Genomic DNA, 20,943 nt, shown 5'->3' on the forward strand with positions numbered 1-20,943 from the left:
GACCCTCACTCTATGGTCCATTATTCAACTATACAAAAATAATGCACCAATTGAATGTTTTTATTTATCTAAAATGCACCAATTAAATGCTTTTATCTAAAGATAAAAAGTGAACATTCATTCCTAATCAGATATCTTATATTTTAGGCATAATACATAAACGTATTATTTAACTTAGTCTCACATATATGTCTTTTAATTTTGGGTGTGCACAACAAAATACTTAAACTTATATAAAACTGAACAAGTAGACACATGAATCTTATATGACATAAAATACATGTAGGACGTTTGTCTATTTGTTTAACTTTATACAAGTTTAAGGGTCTACTTATACACACCCAAAATTGAAGGGCATAAATGTAAAATGAGATTAAGTTAAATAACATATTTATGTATTATGCCTAAATTTTAATTTTTGAAATAAGATTTTTTTTCCCGATAAATAATATTGAAAAACTGCATAATAATGTTTTCTATTATTAGGGTATGTGATTAGAAAAACAAATGAAATTTTACTTTTGATTAATTTGGGTTGTTAATTGGTAAAATTAGATGACATAAAAGAGAAGATTTAGATTGGTTGGCCCAAAGAGATGACATCACTCTGATTGTCTTGCATGTAAAAATGCTATTGCTTCACGTGGGCCTATATCACATTTTATTGGGTTAGGACTATGGGCCTGTATTTGGCCCAATTATAGTCTGGTTGGCTACCCAATAGATAAAGAGCACTAAATTATATTAAATAATTTTTAAAATGAGCGAAAGTTTATTTTCTTATAAACAAGTGTGTAATAAAGCAAATAAAGTCAAAAGTTCAAAAGCACCACCATACCTCTAAGATCATTATTGTATCAAAACAAACATTACGTATGTGGTTGATCAGTATAGATAAAACGTATTCTCTCTAGAAAAATACGAAAAATGATTTTTCTAGTGAAACAAATTTCACGAGTGATGACATTCTACCCTAATTGTGTCCTATCCACCAACAAACATCATCTTCATCTCCGTAGCCCCCATTTCCCACTATCCACACCCTTTACCTCCCACCTCCACTTCATATATTGTTTAGATTATATATAAATATTTTTTCAGAAATATACAATTGAGACAATATGTTCTTTGGTAAACAATCTATACCATGTAGTCTTAATGAACATAATAAAATTCCACCTAGGAACATGTGGAATATTAGCATGTGAATAAAGAAAATTAATATGTATTTTGACTATAAATTATGAACATATAATTCCATGATAACCCCAAGAAGTTCTTGATTTTCCATTAAACGAATAGAGAAGTGACAAGAGGAATATAATACAAATTCTTTGAAAAGAAAAAAAAAATCTCACATTCTCAAGGAGCAATAAAAAAATATATCTAAAGTCTACGCAATTAGTAATTTTACACTAATAAAAAAAGTACTTCTTCATCCTTAGTCAGAGGTTTCAGGTTTGAGTCCTCTTGGATATGAAATCGTCTTTATTAGTGAGTGCAAGCGCTTCACCTCCCAATAAGGGATTTTCTGATGTGAATCTAGATTTAGTCGGGCTCCAATGTGGATACCGGATAACAGGTGAAAAATCAAAAATAAAATAAAATTATACCCCAAATACGGAATTTCCTGATCCTAACACCAAGTGAAAAAACAAACAAAAACAAAAAAAGCTTCAGGCATACACATCCACTTAAAGTTGTTCGTAGATTTCACTTAGACACCTCAATTTAGCCTTGTACCTATTGAACACTTTATATATTCAAAAGTGATTCCAATTAGACACAAAACGCTGACATGACAAAAAAACGTGTACAACACCCTCCTTAAGCGCGTGAAACAATAAAAATGATATTTTTTTTCTTTTTCTTTTCAACTTATACACCTAAATTAAATTAATAAATAATAATAATATATAATTAATTAAAAAAAAAAACAACAACGTCTTCTCCCATCTTCCTCCCTCCAATTGTTCTTCCACTTTTTTCCCTTTTTTAATTTTTTTTATGTAGATCTAATTTAGGTCTTAAATATTCCGATAAAGCTCCATTGTTTCCGATGAAAATAATATTTCAGCAAAGTTATTGATTATTTTTTTCCGACAAAAGTTCATTATTTTTTCATGTAATTGTGATAATGATAACTAGTGAAAGAAGATGAAGACCATGAATGAAAGGTTAAATGCCATTAGAATGAAAGGTGATTGAGGGGTTAGCTTAGATGGATAGCAATGGTTTTCTTGAAGTTCGTTTTGAATTATTTAAATTTTAAATTAAATAGAGTTTTAAATTTTTTTAATCCAATCAACATGTGTCATCGTTTCATTGGTCCATTTGGTATGCATATGCTTTTGAGATGTGTTTATCTTTTTAATTATTATTATTTTGCGTCAAATAAATATAAATTTATTAAGATTCAAGTGTTCAATGGGTACAAGGCTTTATTCAGTTGTCTAAGTGAAAAATGTGAACAACTTTAAAGAGTCGCATATGACTTAAGCCAACAAAAAATGATAATAAGAGACCAATAAGAGTTGTGGTAGACTAGTAAGTACTTCTTCATTCTTAATTCGAGGTCTCGAATTTAAATTTCTTCAAATGAGAAATCATCTTTAATAAAAAATATTTTATCTATAATGAAAATTTTCAATTTCAACATCGGATGAAAAACAAAAAAAAACGGAAGAGGATAATAAGGGGCTGCCAACAGGCATAAGGTGATGAGAAAAGTGGTGAGGCAGCCCACTGGTGTTAGCCACCTGTTTACCCACAGTTTATGCAATCAACAAGAGCACCCCTTATTCTAACTGGACCAATCTCAATATCCCTTTGTCAATTATTATTGCACACACACCCACACAAATTATGCTCTCTTTTTATTACTATAATATATAATATAATAAAATATTATTTTTCTGTTTTAATTTATTTATTGTTTAAATAAATCAAGTTTTTTTAATTTTTCTAATTTTATATTAAAAGTATGTAAAATATATATTAAAATATCCTTTAATGTTGCGATTTAAATTTTTTGAAAAATCTCTCATGAAAACTCGTTGACTTATTATACCAAATGAAAATGAAGGTACGCTTTCAGCTTCTTATCAAAAGATTAAAATTTTTGAGTGAAAATAGGTCATCAAATTATGATAAAGAATTTTATTTTTTAAAATGTAATTGTACGGAGCGATCAAACTAGGTAGAGTCAATTTTTTCTGATATTCCAAGGTTCATATTAGAAAAAGAAGAGAGGGCAACCTTTCACCCTGATTAATGTGATGTGACAAATTCAAAAAGAGAAGATATTTTCTTAAAGCTCTGTTTCTTTGGTCTTTGAAAAGTTTTATTCTATCAACACACAGTTATTTTAACTGTCAAAATATTTTAAATTATTATTTCTTATAAATAATTTCTTTTAACTTTTAAAAGATTACTAAACAAACTTATTATTAATCTTAGAAATGTATATTTAAATTCAAATATAACAAATACAATGATAAAAACTTAATTCATTATCTAATTTTTGGATCAAGCTAATAGATATATAATACATGTAAAATACACTCTATTTTATTATATACTCATGATAATAATTTGATTTAAATTCATTACTGATAAATATTTATCGAGTTAATATTTTTGGATCAAGCTAAAATATACATAATATATGTAACCCCATCATATTTCTTATCCACGATAAAATTAATATAATTTGATATCTATTCGATACGGAAAAATATTTACCAAGATATTACCCAATTTTTTGATCAAGCTAATAGATAAATAGTACATGTAAATTATATCCTATTATATTACTTATCAACGACACATTTAGATAATTTGATACCAACTTGATACATATAAGTACTTACTGAGATATTATCCAATTTTTAGATCAAGTTAATAAATACATAATACATGTAAATTATATCCTATTATATTACTTACCAACGATAAATTTAGATAATTTGATATCAACCCGATACAGATAAATACTTATTGAGATATTATTCAATTTTTAGATCAAGTTAAAAGATACATAATACTACTAAATTATATCCTATTATATTACTTACCAACGATAAATTTAGATAATTTAATATCAACTTAATACATATAAGTACTTACTAAGATATTATCCAATTTTTAGATCAGGCTAATAGAAATATAATACATGTAAATTATATCCTATTATACTACTTGCCAACGATAAATTTAGATAATTTGATATCAACTTGATACAGATAAGTACTTACTAAGATGTTATCCAATTTTTAGATCAAGTTAATAGAAACATAATACATGTAAATTATATCCTATTATACTACTTACCAACGATAAATTTAGATAATTTGATATCAACCTGATACAGATAAGTACTTACTGAGATGTTATTCAATTTTTAGATCAAGCTAATAAAAACAAAATGCGTGTAAAATATATCCTACTAGACTACTTACCAACGACAAATTTAGATAATTTGATATCAACTTGATAAAGATAAATACTTATTGAGATGTTATTCAATATATTAAATCGAGCTAATAGATATATAATATGTGTAAATTATATCCTATTATATTACTTACCAACGATAATTTTTATATAATTTGATATCAACTCAGTATAGACAAACACTTACTGAGATATTATTTAAGTTTTAGATCAAGCTAACATTTGTGTAATACGTGTAAATTATATCTTACTATATTACTTACCAACGATAAGTTTAGATATTTTGATATCAACTTGATACAGATAAATACTTACTGAGATGCTATTCAATTTTTAGATCAAACTAATAAACACATAATACATGTAAATTAATATATCCTATTATATCACTTATATCCACAATCATATTATATAATATCTCGATGCAGATAAGTATTTACCGAGACGGGACTATAGACCCATGATAAGAGTGTGGGGTTATGGCAAGTATATTTTCAGATGTTGACTGACACGTGTCCATATCCAAAAATAAAACCCTCAGTTTTTATGAAATCCATAACCCTCTCTTCTTTTTTCTTTCATTTCTCCATTGTTCCGCCACCCACCTCTTCACTGTCACTATAAAATATCGAAACTTTTTCACAATTCTCAAAAACTCTTTGATGGGGTTGAGTTTAAGTTTATGTTGATTCAGTTTTAGCTCTCAAATCTTGCATCTACAAACAGAAAAAGAAAACACAAAAAATGATACAGTAAATAGATAGATAGATGATATAGTGTATACATTGTGAATTTTGTATGTATGTGTAGATTTTTGTTGATCTGAGCTTGACCCATTTGAGATCTTGGGAAGTTAGTATAAGGGTTGGTTTTGGTTTTGGTTTTTGTTTTGTTTCTGTTTTTTGTTTGCTTGATCTCTTCTTGATTTAACGTTCATGGCGGTTTTGTTTGTCTGTTCTTGATTGGGTGGTGATTTGGGGGATATTTGATTTGAAGGGAGTTTATTGTTAGTGGATTTGAGGTAAAGAATTTTTTTTTTTGCTGATTTTGAAATTTTTGCTGATTTGGGAAGTGGTGGAAAATGAGTGTGAGTATGGAGGAGGATGGTTCAGGTTCAAAAATACATCTACCTGCAGATATAAATTGGGAGATGCTTGACAAATCTAAGTTTTTTTTCTTGGGAGCTGCGCTTTTTTCTGGTGTTTCAGGTGCACTTTACCCAATAGTAGTGTTGAAAACTAGGCAGCAAGTTATGAGTAGTCAAATTCCATGTCTAAAAATGGCAGGATCTATATTGAGGAATGAAGGGTATAGAGGATTTTATAGAGGATTTGGTACTTCTCTAACAGGGACTATTCCTGCTAGAGCACTCTACATGGGGGCACTTGAAGTGACTAAAAGTAGTGTTGGAACTGCAACTGTTCAGTTGGGATTCTCCGAGGCATCGTCTTCGACTATTGCTAGTGCTGCTGCTGGGCTAAGCGCGGCAATGGCAGCTCAATTGGTGTGGACACCAATTGATGTTGTGAGTCAGAGGTTGATGGTTCAAGGAAGTGGAAATTCTAGCTGTGGTGTTGTTGGATTGAAGTGTTATAACGGTGGGATCGATGCGTTTAGGAAGATTATTTGTAGTGATGGTTTGAGGGGATTGTATAGAGGATTTGGTATTTCAATACTGACTTATGCACCTTCAAATGCAGTGTGGTGGGGTTCATACTCTATAGCTCATAGATTGGTTTGGGGCTCAATTGGTTGCTATTGTTGCAAGAAAGACACCGAGGGCGGTTATAAGCCAGATGGGAAGGCAATGCTTGCAGTTCAAGGAGTGAGTGCAGCTATGGCTAGTGGAGTGTCTGCATTAGTTACAATGCCACTCGACACCGTGAAAACGAGATTACAAGTATTAGATGATGATTGTTGTAGTAGTAGTAGTAGTAGGAGAACACCAACAGTTTTACAAACAGTGAAGAATTTAGTGAAGGAAGGTGGATTTAGTGCTTGTTATAGAGGATTAGGTCCAAGATGGGCATCAATGTCCATGTCTGCAATAACTATGATCACTACTTATGAGTTCCTCAAGAAACTATCTACCAAGAATTAAGAAACCTTTGTTTGATGAAATCTTGGATTGTCATTGAGCACAGATACCAATGAGGGAAAATGGAGCCCTTCTGAACACACGGGCGAAATCTGAATTAGTCTGGCCAGTGTTTATATGGCGCGAATCCAGATTAGTCGGGATAGTGAGATAACAATGGTTTAAACCTAAAGAAAAGGGAAGATGTTCTATATTTAGAATCCTATTGAAGTTTACTTTTTCTTATGTTTTACCTAACCTAATGTAAATTTTTGTAAAAAATGTAGTTGCAATGTTATGTTATAGCAATGTTATGTTAATTTTCTTTTTGTATTTCATGTTGTCTTACTTGTCTCACTACTATCCTATCTAAAATATAAGATGTTCTAATCTATGAAAGATTGAAACTTTTTAGTGTAAATTGAGGATTGGCCTCTTGTTGCATCTTCACATATCTATACATTGGAATAATCAATCTATGGATGGAATCAAGTATGAGTACAAATCAATATACTTATAATATCGAATCAGGATTGAAATAAAGCATTATGTTTGAACTCTTTTTTGGTATCAAAGATAATAACTACGAATAATCATCGACTTTTAGAAAAGAGTAAAAGAATGAGACTTATTCAGAGATATACAATACATTACAGACGTATCATCATTACATTATGGAACATTTTTGGCCTTGTTGTATTCTCTCCTTTTCAGGCTAATATTTTTTTTTTCTTTTTATCAACAACCAACAAAAAACAAAAAAGTGGTCCTTTGATTAGCAATGATATACATGTTATTATGTGGAGAAGTAACTCTTTTTTGTAGCAATTTGGGGAGGTGGTTTCTTTAGGCTCTTGTTTTGGGACCCAATACCATGACCTTTTTCTAAGCCACTTTTATGTCAAATGGATTTGGAAGATAGCCACTTTTTATGTCAAAATGGTTGGTTTAAAAGCCTTGAAAGGTGTTGTGGTGGGAAAGGTTATAAATGAATTTAGTCCAAATTTAAAAAAAAATCATAAAAAAATGATTGTATTGTTTATTTATGACTAACAAATTTTTAAAATGATAAAGTCAAAAGTATTATAATACATAATAAATTCTAAGAACTACAAATTGCCTAACTTAAAGATAATGTTTAACACAATATTATCACTTGTTTGTTGGTGAAGAGTGCAATTATATAGTACTATATATTCAGATTTTGAGATTGTCATCAAAGATTTTCTTAATTAGAGGTGTTGACTCGAAATTCATGAACGTAATTGCTTTTGATAGAAAGCGTTTTATTTCCATAATAAGACATTTCAATGTGAATTCAAATCAATCGAGTCTCAAAGGAAATAGGGAACACTAAATGAAAAGAAAAAAAAAAGGAAAAAGATATCAGATTTATAGTGAGATCTAGGATCACCACTAAAGAAGATTGTGATGAGATGAGAAGAGAAGTATTGCTTCATTTTCAATATGTCTCGTTATCGAATTCTGAAAATAAGATCATTTTTAGTAAGAAGTATTTATACTCTCAACGTAAAACTTTTTGATATAAATTTAAATTGACCGAGCTTCAAAACAGATATCAGTTTTTATTTTTTTTTACATCAACATAGGGCTACAAAGTGTGATTGTCTTTGTCTTTCATGAAGAGACAACAACCATTGGTCAGAGGTTAGGTCACTGATTGATGGCTCCTAACAAAATCTACCCTTTCAATTACAAAATATGAGGAAAAAGAAATCTACATGATGGCAGTGGGATTATTTTGGTTTTCGGGCCCGTTTGGTAGGAGAGATAAGTGATAATAATTTCGATGTTAATTTATGTTATAATTGTGGTATTGTTTTATTCCATATTGAGAATGAAATAATAATTTAGAGATAACTTAGTCCCGAGATAAAACACTACAATGACAAAGATGCCCTTTTTCAAGGCACTTCCCCCAAAGTCTTAAAAATTTCAAGGTTTATATTGGAAATAAAAAAAAAAAATCCACTTATCTAGTATACACCAAACACATGCATTATATTAATATCCAAAACATATCCCATTTTTAGTCAACTAAAAATCAATTCACCAAATAATTCCATCTTTATTTGATCATCATATTAAAATCTCAGAATAACTTCTTTCCTAACCAAACGATCCCATAATATGTGCTCTCTTCGTTCAATTTTATGTGGCATTATTTATTATAGTTCCTTCCATGAAAACAAAAATAGCAAAATTTAATTGCAAAGTATTCATCACACCAAAGGTTATGGTAAAATCAAAAGGAGTCTTACATTCAAGTCCAGATATGGAGTCACCTTACACTTTACCCTCCAAAGTGGGACTTTTAAGCATAAATCCAAATTAGTTGAACTTCAAAACAAACACAAGACTGGGACTTTTAAGCGTAAATCCAAATTAGCTGAACTTCAAAACAAGCACAAGACATAAGATAGAAAACCAATTTTTTTTTAAAAAAAATATAGGTAACAGCTTAATCAAATACTGAGAGCTAGACTTATTACTTTCTTTAAGGATTAGGATGTACTAATCACATTACACCCCTTGCATACAGTCCTTTCCCAAACCTACGTAAACACAAGATGCTTCGTGCACTAAACTATATCGTTGGCTACTTCAGAATGTATCAAATCAGAGGGGGACAGAGGGAACTTAGAAATTGCAGGCCACAGGAAACAAAAGATTGACAACAAATTTGGGGAAGAACAATATCTCCTTAACATCACATAACTGAGAAAAATGGCTTCCCTTAACACTACAGAGACAACTACTTGAGATTTGAACAGTCATGACACAATAACTTCAACCTACACAACTAATTCAGAGTGGTAACCTACATCATTCACAGCACAACAAACTAGAAAAAGAAACTAGATGACATTCTTGCAACTAGATAATAGATAATTGTAATGTAGAATAGAACATATGGCATCGAAGAGCTTCCCATAAGAAATCCATTTCTCATACCACGAAAAGATCTTAACAGTTTCATGACTTCACAAAGGATGAACCTCAATAACACAGGTGCAATCAAGGGCGTGTTCTCTTGCTGCTGGTGCAAGATGGGCACTTGTACTGCTTGATATGCTCAGCCCTGGCAGGAGTGATTTTAACACACTTCCCATGGAACCATATCTCACATATGTCACAGCAGATCCAGAATTCATCAGATGCATAGTTTTCCCCGCAAGCACCACATAGTGTTTCTCCTTGCTCGTCATCTTCATCCAAACCATCATCGTCCTCATCTTTTGGTTGTGGTCTTGAATACTTGATCTGAGATTCAGAACCACGTTGTGCCACCTGTGATCAGATCATATGAGGTTAAATATGGTAATTCCACTTGCAGTTTTTACAGAATAATATCGACACAATAAAACTAACAAGTGCCAAATGCCACAATAAACATGAATAGAAAAAGTTTCAGGATGGCTTAATTAGGAATAACCCGTAAATCTTCAAGGACTAAGTGGATAGGAACGTGGTAGGAAGCCTATCAGAGGAGATACCGAATGTACATCTTTCTGAGATTCGCCGATGGTCAAATAGCTCCTGGAAAAACCACCATGACATTAACATATATGAGATGGAACACAATCAGTTTCTTTTTGAGTTTCCAACAACAACAGCTGTAGACCATGAACTGAAAGGAAATGGTTCTAGAAATCTCAGAAATTCCAACTAGACTGGTAGACGCCATTCTCAAACTCCATCTAGGAAAGCCTGAAGGAAGTTTGGATCAGACTGGTATGTCTTCCACTCCAGTTTTGGTCTCAAAAGTTCCTTCGAGAGATTGGAGATCTCTGCAGTAGATGGATACAGAGGAGGAAGCAGAGCTCCAGAATCATCTAAAATGGGTCAGATTGAAGGTAAGAGGAGCAGAAAAATTATACAGCTGGCCAAACATGTGCGTGGTCACGTGAGGGGTGTGTGGGCCCTGTTGTACGAGTGGAAGCACGGGTGGGCAGATATAATGAGAAGAGGGAAATTTTGGGCAGCCCAATCAGCATTAGTAAAGGGGAGGAAAAAACATAAAAGGCCCTCTAATCCTTTTGTTGATGAGATACTAGCAAACCAAACTAAAGGAGCTGAGATCCTTCAACATATTTGAGGAGAAAGCCTTTTTGAACCTCCACCAGTGGTTTTACAAATCGATGGAAAAGGTCTTGATCAAGAACTACAGGATGTTACACCAAGGGGTGATGATGCTATGTCAATCATCCAAGTGGACAGTAGATTAGAGTTAGATGAATATGCAGAGCAAGGAAACAAAGAAGTGGGAGTCTTGAATGTTGAGGAAGCCATTCCATTGAATTCCGCTCAATTGCCAGAAACTATCGAACCAACATCTGATTCTACAGTACCTCTATAGATCCAGCAGGACATTATCCTCAGTGAAGCCTATTCTCATATTCCTAGTATTTTTGATTATTTATGAGTTCCATAGGAGATTTATTTTCTAGGAGTATTTTTGATTATTTATGAGTTCCATTGGAGATTTATTTTCTTCTTTAACTTTTGGCTGTAAGTATTACTAGAACACTCTATGAATTCTTTTGTTTATAATACAAGTTGTCTCTTTAAAAAAAAATAAAAAAATCTAAGTATATCATTTGTGACATGTAAAGAAATGAATCTTAGGCTTAATTCAACCCGAAAAGCTAACTCATGAGCTGAGGATTGCCTAAGTTCATTAAAGGAGTTCAAATTTCATCATCCTATTTGATGTGGGACTTAACACCCTGCATCATGTCCAAAACAATTAAATATGGGGGCCCAACAACATCGGTAAATCATAAATTGGAATGAATCTAACATTGATACCATGTAAAGAAATGAACCTTGGGCTTAACTCAACCCCAAAAGTTAGCTCAAAGAGAGGAAGATTGCTCAAGTCTGCTAAGGAGACCACCCATCTCATTAACTATCAATGTGGGACTTTTTCATTCTTAAACGCCTAACCTCATTCCCAAGGCATGTGAGGGGGGAGGGTGTGGACATCTAAAGCATGGTCTATTTAATTTGGGGGCCCAACATCAAGTGAGGTGCATTTTGCTCTAATACAAGTTATGGGCTAAGACAACCCAAAACCCTCTTAAAATGATGGGATATTGACCGTTTTAGGTTGAGCCCAACAATTTTCCTCGAAAAGCCACACACCATTAAGAGATCATATACCTTATATGTAGCCTCCTAATCTTTTCCGCTACAAAAATAAGACCTTGTTTGCACACCCAACAATCTCCCCCTCGAACTAAGTTCCACGTGGCCCATCACCACAGGTTAATTTATGAGATTCACTGTGTAACCCACATTGACTAAGTCTTTATGGCAAGTGAAGCCCACAACTAGCTTATTTTTGTATGTGTCTCTAAGTTCACAAGGGGAAGTAAACCAAGCCCCACACCATTAACTATTTACGTCATATTGTATCAACGCTTTGATTAAATTGATTAATTTCGAGTAGCAATTCACTGAACTTGACAAACTTAATACCATACTTTATAAATTCAAGCTTCACTTTAAGAGGGCAAGGGTATAATGATCAATCAATGTTCTAAAGTTGTTAGCATCTTTAGGTTTGATAAAATATTTACCAATTATTCAATCATCACATTTAATGTTGGTACCTATGAGTTCATACGCCTTACAACAACAAAATGTCATTGATTGAAAACTAAGTTGAGTAGCACTCGAGGATGAAGCTGAATGGAAATAGACTTAAGCATAACCTATATATTTCGTAGGGTTTGGGATATTTTTCAACATTGGACACAAAAAAATCAAACTCGCGCCTCAAGTTAGGCCTACACAGTGTTACCAAAAGCATTCACTTCAATGCTTAAAGCGTTAAGTGAGGGTCAAGCGCTTACAGAGGACATGACCTTAAATAAGAGGGTGTGAAGGTCGCAAATTAAGGTAGAAGGTTAATAGATAGTGAAGTGTTCTCTTGCTTCTCGAAGAGTTTAGGCTTAGTGGTATCAATAGTTGTAGTAATTTAATCTTATAGGGGTCGTTTGGTAGAGTGTATAAAAAAAATAATGCATGCATTAGCCTTGTATATTACTAATATCTTGTTTGGTACTCTTTTCCAACCTATGTTTTTTTTATGACAAGGGAAACCCACAACCGCTACCATGTGGGTGTGCACAAGGTAAAACCCACACTCCTATGCAATAACTCGCAAACCACATAAGAGAGGTAACCCGCACTAGGCATGCCCGATGCTACGAGCTCGACCCAGAAGGCAAAACCCCTTGCTTTCGCTATCAGGGGGTTTCAAACTTAAGACCTCTAGCATGGAAGTCCTAAGTCCAAACCACTGAGCCACCCCGAAGGGTTAATGCTTGCATTAGTTATACACTTTATTGTGTATTAAGGTGTGTATTGCTAATACCATGGATTTCTAAGTATTAGCAATGCAATGCTTTTAGGGGTCGTTTGGTAGAGTGTATAAGAATAATGCTGAATATGATGTATTAGTTATGCTTGCATTATTTCTTATACATTGTTTGGTTTGATGTATTGGAAATAGCAAGCCTTGTATAAAGACTATTAAAAAAATATTTGTTTACAAAAATACCTCCACATTCTTTTACAAAAATAATAATAATAATAATTATTATTATTATTATTATTATTAGAGGGTAGTTTTGTCATTAGTTAATCTAATGCATGCATTAAAACCATTGCATTGCTAATACCTAGAAATTCATGGTATTAGCAATACACACCTTAATACACAATAGAGTGTATAGCTAATGCAAACATTAGTTATACATAGGTTGGAAAAGAGTACCAAACAAGGTACTAGTAATACACAATGCTAATGCATGCGTTATTTTTCCTAATACACTCTACCAAACGACCCCTTAATGCATGCATTAACTCAATTAAAGACCCAATGCCCCTCAATACCTTTTTTTTATATCTTTTCCATCATAATAGTAAAGGGTATCTTTGTAAATAATTTTTTTAATACAATTCATTCTATTTATAATGCATCAAACCAAACAATGCATAAAATAATCTATGTATAATTAATGTAAGCATAACTAACACATGCATTGTTAATACAAGCATTACTAATACACTCTATTTAACATTATTTTTACACACTCTAGCAAACGACCCTATAGTGTCTCGTTTTTTACCACCATCTAGTCTAATTGTTATATATTCTACTCTGTAACTTTTCCTTTGCATACTTACTATTTGTTGTACTCGAGTCAGGGTCTTCGGAAATAACCTCTCTACCTCTATGAGGTTGGGGTAAGGTCTATGAATACTATGCCCTCACTGGACCCCTTTTGTGGAATTTCACTAGGTATGTTGTTGCTTAATACTCCCTCCGTCCCATTTTATGTGATGTAGTTTGACTAGACACGGAGTTTAAGAAAGAAAAGAAGACTTTTAAAACTTATGATCCAAAATAAATAATAGAAATTTGTGTGACTGTAATCATTTTATTAAGGATAAAATAGACAATTTATAGTTAAATTGTTACTTAATATAGAAATGTGTCATTCTTTTTGAGACTAACTAAAAAGGAAAGTAAGTCACATAAATTGGGACAGAGGGAGTATGATATTTCTAGAGTTTTTGGTTACTTGTCTATGCAAATTTAATATTTTTTTATTAAACTACACTTTAGATGGAAAAAAAAACCATGTGCTCTGCTTCATGCTCCGATGAAGCAAGCCCTCATCTCTTTACGCTTCTCACTTTCTAAAACACTAGGCCTACATGATGTGGACTCACCATGCATCTTTGAAAAGATGGTAAGTCCTTATCATATAGGTCTCTAACCTTGAGTTGAGGCGTGAGTGACCTTCTAAGGCCAACCACCTAAAAATATCCTAAACATTTTTTTTGATGACAAGGAAAACACGCAACCACTATCCTTTGGGTGCACCCATGGTAAAACCCCCGCTTCTATGCAATAGCTTGCAAATCACACATGAGAGGTAACCCGCACTAGGCAAGTCCAGTGCAACGAACTCGACCCAAAAGACAAACCTCTTGCTTTCGTTGGCAAGGGGTTTTGAACTTGGACCTCCAATATGAAAGTCCCAAGCCCAAACCACTAGGCCACCCCGAAGGGTAAAAATAGCCTAAACTTTAAGAAATATATAGGTTAAATTTAGGTCTATTTGCATCGTTAATAGATTACCATCATCCTCAACTACTACTCAACCTAGTTTCAATCAATGACATACTAGTTGTTGTAAGGCATGTGCACTCATAGATATCAATATTGAATGTGGTGGCTAAATTTTTCATAAATATTTTACCAAACCTGAAGATGCTAACAACTTAAGAGACAAGGAAGCTCTTGACCCTCTCAAAGTGAAGCTTGGCTTTATGCAGTCTAGCTATGGCAATGTTCAAGGAAGCGTGAAGCAAAAAAAAAGAGACAAGGCCTTGCTTCACACTTCAAGCGAAGCGCTTGCTTCATTGAAGTGAAGAGCCATTTAAAGTAAAAAAGACCAAAATATAAATATAGAGACTATACATATAAGTGAAGTTTAAATTAAAAAATAAAAAGTAGATAACACAATCCTCCATAGATCAGTATTTTTTTTTAAAAAAAAGGATCCTCCATAGACCATTGGGAGAAACAAAATCAAAGTTACTCATGGTTCCAAGCTGGGTCACCCATTTTTAATCACTGTTAAGATTTAAGAAAAATAATTACTGTTAATAAGAAATCACTATTACTATGATCACAAAATTATTAATCACTGCTAATAAAACAGCAGAACAGAGCAGAGGTAAATAGAAGAAAGAATAGAAAAAGAAAAAGAAAACCCACAGGCCTGAATATCAATCAAGAAGCAAAAGAAGAAAGTCGATCGAGAAGCAGAACAAGAAAGGCAAAGAAGATAGAAGAAAAGAGAATAAGCTTACCTGAAAACTTAGGTCTGATTAGAAGTCACTGACTTCTTTTTCATTAAAATTAAACCTTTTAAAACAGAAAAGCACTGCTTCACGCTAAGCACCGCTTCAACACATCTGTTGTTGAAGCACACGCTTCTCTTCAACTGCTTCGCTTCAGCACCTTGAAGCGCTACTCTGCCGCTTCACACCACTCCACCGCATAAAGTGACATGTAACTGATCAATTCAATCAGAGTGCATGTTCAGCGGGACTGCGGGATGAGTATAAGGAAGGGAGATGATGGCGTGGGGTTCAATTTACTTCCCCTTGCGAACTTAGAGACACGTACAAAAAGAATTTAGTTGCGGGCTTTAGTTGCCATAAATACTTAGACGATGTGGGTTGCACATAGTGAATCTTGGAAATTGGCATTGTGGTGATGGGCCACTTAGAACTGAGTTTGAGGGGAGACCTAACTCACACCGCCAATAGCTAGTTAATGAGGGGAGAACTGCCCAAGTCTATATAAGGAGTAAGTCCAATTATAAAAGATTAATGCTAGAAATTGTTTCGTGTTGGAGGTCTCAAGTTCGAAACCCCTTGCTAGCGAAAGCAAGGGGTTTGCCTTCTGGGTCGAGCTCGTCGCACCAGGCTTGCCTAGTGCGGGTTACCTCTCCTATGTGGTTTGCGAGCTATTACATAGGAGCGGAGGTTTTACCCTGTGCACACCCGAAGGGTAGCAGCTGCGGGTTTCCCTCGTCATTAAAAAAAAATAAAATTGTTCCATAATCACTTCATGGCAATGAGCTTTTTATGAAGAATACGTTCCACTACTGTATTCAATCCAAAAAACAAACAAAAAAAGGCAAAAATTCCATCTGTCACACAGTTACCAGTATTACTACCTTTGAGTTTGACTTAGACTTGGTGCTGCTGTGATTTGACATTGCTGACTTGTCTTTTGATTGTTTCTTGGCTGTCCCAGACACAACCTCGAAAATTGTAGGGAGATCATTTATCATATTGAACAACCTTCTCCTGCAACTCAAGAAAAAATAGCTACTTAGATATGAATAAGCTTATTTTAGAAATGAAAGCTCTTGATCTCACTTGGTCACTCCCACTCAAGATCTCAAACCCAAGAAGTACAGTCTTGCAAGAATAAGTAATAATTAAGAAAATGACTGGAGTCGGTAGATATCCTACACCATAAAGCTGAAAAAAAGAAAACAGAGACTCCAATCTAAAGATCAATCAATAGAAGCAATAATTGCATCAGTTTAACACCATAATATGAAAGAAGTGGAGAAGAGATAGGAAAGGAACTAGCTACAAGATAAATGTATGTAACATAAGTTAACAAGCCATGTACTCGCACCATTGTGTTTATCAGTGCCACATACTCGTAAATCATATCAGATGAAACAGCAGAGAAATATTACAAGGCATGGAGGTACATTAGTGAGTTGAGATAGATAGAGAAAATCATCTTTTCGTTTGTAAGTTTAAAATTTTTGCCCGGATACTGAGTGGCAACAAAATTTAGGAAAGATGTGATTTCATTTGAGCTAAAGATTTTTTTTAAAAAAAAAAGAAACATACCTATCAGCTCTATCAAACCCAAATCTAGCACCAAAATAAAAGGCAACAGAAAGTAACCACGCATCACTATGCACAGCAACCAAGGAGAGCCAGTCTTTCTCTTGCATGCCATCTCGGGCAAAGTTTATGCCCAAAGCAGGCTCAGGAAGCTCTGGGGGCACTTCTTCAGCTGGTAAATTGACTTCCCAACTTTCACTGGGAAATCCATAAAGGCAGAGGTTCTCCTTCTCTGCAATTGATTGAGAATAAAAAACATAGTTTCAGCTTCAGACTGAGTTATGAATAAATCACAGGAGTGTAATGCAACATGTTGTGCAATGACAAGAAAGCATCTGAAATTTTGAAAATATTGAAAGAAACTGTAGAAGGTAACCTTGGAAAATAGCTACATAAAGATATGGATGCAACTATAACCATGATATGTCTTTAGCAATGAGTTCAAAAATAAATAAGTTATCATAACACTCCAATAAGAGAAACAATAACCTTTATCATGTTTGATAGAGAGGGGGAGTGAGGCATACAAAAATAAGGGTCATAGTGTCAATCTCAGCAAAAGAAGTATCCAACTCGTAAACAAGTGTTATATGTGCCAATAGAACTCGGAGAGCATCAACCATTTGTTTCTACATTGTTTAATTGAAGCAAATCTCTGGAACATGTTTCTTTTGATTTTTGGGCTAATTTCGGTCATCCCATTCAATTTAAGGGATATTTATGAAAGTTGGTAAAGCCATCAAGAAAATCTGGAACATGATACCAGCTATTTTTTGGTGTATTTGGACATAACAAAAACAGATACTCCCTCCATTTCAATTTGCTTGTCCTACTTCCCTTTTTAGTCCGTTCCAAAATGAATGCGTCTTTTTTTTAGCAACTCTTTGGTTAACTTTTCACAGTTTTAAGACCACAAGATTAAAGGGCATTTTGCTACCTTTGACATATCTTTAATTTAACATCACATGATTCAAAAGTCATCTAGTGTCCACCTGGATGATTGACATAGCATCATCATCTGTTGGCGTCGTATCCTGGGGTTCCTAATCAAAATCATCTCCCACATCTCATGTTTGCTCTGTTGGAGTGACAAAAGGACTCTCTCATCTGTTCTGTAGAGAAAGAGGTTCTTTGGTCTAGTTTGCTAAAATTCCATTGATTAAAGGAACAAATGGACTAACTTTATTCGGGTCTATCCTATCATTTAATCCAATGTGGGCCACTGGATCGAAGCCCAAATTTCCCCAGCACAATATTCTTTTCTCCTTCAGTAAAAGATCATCTACCCTATTCTCCTCACATGAGCATGTGTTTGTTTGTCCAGCTGATATATTCAAAATTTCATGCAACATTGTCATGCCCACATGTCATGACACCTGTGGGGCCAAACCCCTCTACCCTCCATAAGCTAGGGATTCTCTACAGTCCTATGGACCAAGGATTTCTTCTCTCTTTGTCCATTGGTTACAAGTCTCATCCGAGCTTCCACCTAGACCTAAACAAGCTATTAATCTCTTTTGTATTGAAGTTGAATTAATCTTCTCTTTGTACTCTTCATTTGTAATTTATGCCTCTGTTTTGATGTCATCTATAAAATCTACATCCAAAAAAAGAGAGAATCCGAGTGTCAAGACCATAAGAGAAAGTTAAAACCCAAAGTGTCTGGCCTCGTGGATAATAAAATAGGTGCAAACCTTGGAGATCAAGATTCAAGTCTCAACAGGGACAAAATCCCTAGGTGATTTCTTCCAATTTACCTAAGGCTCAATAAGCAAATATACACATACCAATGTTGGTGGGAGATGGCAGGTAACAAGTAAAATGGGCGAGGGCAAGGTGTGCACAAGTTGGCCATGACAATACGGTCACAAAAAAGGGACCAAAAGAGAGTTATCTAACTTGATTAAAAATGTTGCTAAGATGATTCTTAATAAACTTGTAGAACTTGGGGATTGCTTTGTAGATCTGTGAGATATTTGTGTTGCACAATTATAGAATGATGTAGATCAGCTTCTTTTCTCATTGAGGTAGTTTAGTATCGAAAATTGCAAGTCCACGATAGATCTTAACCCAAGTTTAGCAAAAACTATTCAAAATATGGAAGTGCCTAAACATGCATTGGGTGTGAATGTTTAAACATCCCAGGACCAGGTTTAAAAACAGCTCAGCTCTAGCATTTGATGCATTTATGCTACAAGTACATATGTTCTCTCAACAAAAATCCAACTCTAGCCAATGTATTTAAAGCAAAAACGTACAAATGTGACAAGGTTCATGGGGCCTGAAGTAAAAATCAGGAAGGTATGCAAGGCTGTGACACTATTAAACGAAGACATTACAAATGACTGCTCTTGCACATAGTAAACTACTATTGATATAAGAAACAACATTCAGAAGGTGCCACTGTTTCACCAACCTTAGAGACAGTGCGCAGTAGCAAAGTGAAACATCAAAGTAATTCGAGAAAACTTGGATTATATGACTATTCCATAACTGATCGGTAAAATGCAATAACAGGAAGAAAAGACAAATAATTATTTGAAGCATACGACCAACAACTGCACCCTTCACCCAACAACAAAGTACCAAGTGTAATTCCACAACATGAGGTCTAGGGAGAGTAGAATGTACTCAAACCATACCCCTACTTTGGAAGGTAGAGAAACTGCATCATTCACCATTCACCCTACTAAAAAAAAACAGTAAAACAGTGCAATCTGATATGAACAATAAAAACCAGTAACACTGCAAAGTGGTTTCACCTAAAAGTAAACATGTAAACATAAATATACAAACTAGTTACTAAATCATTGAAAAACTAGCACCAGGACCTCCACAACATCAGCATACAATTTTGTTCCGAAAAACATATATGGTAATAACAAAAGCCTAACAAAACAAAATGCACACAACAAACCGAAAGAAAAAAAAAAAACGTGTTTTACCTGGGTCACATTGTTGATAAAATTCTTCCACATCTGCAACAACCCCACATAAAAAAAGATCAAATTAAAGACATATACTAGCATGAAATAAATTTTTAAAAAAAAAAAACAAAAAAATCTAGCACAGCACTCAAAAAACCCAAAAAAACAACAAAATAACAAAAAGGGGTTACATATAAACTGTTAAAAATGTGAACTTGGGCTAAAATCCATACACTTGCATGAAACAACAACAAAAATAAATTAGCACAGCACCCAAAAACCCAAAAACAAAACAAAAATAAAAAACAAACCCATAAATAAAAATAAAAAAGGGGTTACATATCAATTATCAAAATCGTGAATTTTTTCCTTTTTTACCAGTAGTAAGGGCTTTGACAAGTGCAGCTCTTCGACCCTTAAAATCTCTAAACACTTCTTCAACAGTTCGAGGATTGTACTGCTGAGCTCCGTCCATCATGAGACACAGAAATGGCTTTGCTGATGAGAGATAAAGTTAGAGAGAGAAAGCTAGACAGAGAGAGAGAATGGAGGGAAGGGAGAGGGGGAAAATGAAAATTTTGGGGGAGACGGAAATTTTGAGGGGGTTTTAATAGAGACGACGGAGTAAAAAAGGTTTTTTTTTTTTTTTTTTTTTTTTTTTTTAAAATTTCAAATGTCTAAATTGACTTTTTTTCATTCATAGTTGACTAAATTATTGAAAAAAAATTGTTTGTATTTTTAAATGAAAAAGAGTTGTTATTTATATTGTTACAAATAAGTTATATTTATCGTTTGTTATATTTTTTTAATATATTTTTCTTTTTATCGGACTTTAGAGATATTTTTGGTTTTGTACTTTCAAGGAGATCATTTTTTTTTTTACTTTCATGTCTCACTTTGATTTTTTTAGGCGACATTGAAATTTAAGTGATATATTTTTTTCCTCAAAAATTATATTGTGAATGGATTGAGAAAAATGGAATGGATTAAATTGCA

At 33.6% G+C, this 20,943-nt stretch overlaps 3 protein-coding genes across 3 annotated transcripts in view; 1 reads left to right on the forward strand and 2 right to left on the reverse strand.

The window, feature by feature from the left end:
• Positions 1-13,145, reverse strand: part of LOC125820277 (eukaryotic initiation factor 4A-2) — a 41,982-nt gene extending 28,837 nt beyond the window's left edge. Inside the window, exon 1 of the mRNA XM_049499719.1 lies at positions 13,135-13,145. The gene's annotated coding sequence lies outside the window, so the exon portion shown is untranslated. The remainder of the gene's footprint in view (positions 1-13,134) is intronic.
• On the forward strand, positions 5,500-6,845 carry LOC125820279 (uncharacterized). Its single transcript, XM_049499721.1, has one exon. The coding sequence runs from the start codon at positions 5,537-5,539 to the stop codon at positions 6,554-6,556; it is 1,020 nt and encodes a 339-aa protein (XP_049355678.1). The 5' UTR covers positions 5,500-5,536; the 3' UTR covers positions 6,557-6,845.
• Positions 9,230-20,535, reverse strand: LOC125820280 (PHD finger protein ALFIN-LIKE 4-like). Its single transcript, XM_049499722.1, has 5 exons — positions 20,326-20,535; positions 19,966-19,998; positions 17,024-17,252; positions 16,327-16,459; positions 9,230-9,844 (listed from the first exon to the last, which is right to left on the reverse strand). Exons 1-5 carry the CDS (start codon positions 20,423-20,425, stop codon positions 9,572-9,574), a joined length of 768 nt encoding a protein of 255 aa, XP_049355679.1. The 5' UTR covers positions 20,426-20,535; the 3' UTR covers positions 9,230-9,571.
• Positions 20,536-20,943: the final 408 nt, after the last annotated feature.

Source organism: Solanum verrucosum, unplaced genomic scaffold (genome assembly GCF_900185275.1).
Source record: "Solanum verrucosum unplaced genomic scaffold, falcon-dt-bn FXZP01000229.1, whole genome shotgun sequence".
In the NCBI taxonomy this organism is placed as follows: Eukaryota; Viridiplantae; Streptophyta; class Magnoliopsida; order Solanales; family Solanaceae; genus Solanum; species Solanum verrucosum.

Excerpts from the sequence above, each read along its gene's own strand:
- LOC125820280 (XM_049499722.1), bottom strand. The coding sequence starts at position 20,425 with ATGATGGACGGAGCTCAGCAGTACAATCCTCGAACTGTTGAAGAAGTG. Across the intron at positions 19,999-20,325 it reads TGTCAAAGCCCTTACTACTG|ATGTGGAAGAATTTTATCAA; the intron begins GTAAAAAAGGAA and ends GGGTTGTTGCAG. Across the intron at positions 17,253-19,965 it reads TTATCAACAATGTGACCCAG|AGAAGGAGAACCTCTGCCTT; the intron begins GTAAAACACGTT and ends AATCAATTGCAG.
- LOC125820279 (XM_049499721.1), top strand. The coding sequence starts at position 5,537 with ATGAGTGTGAGTATGGAGGAGGATGGTTCAGGTTCAAAAATACATCTA.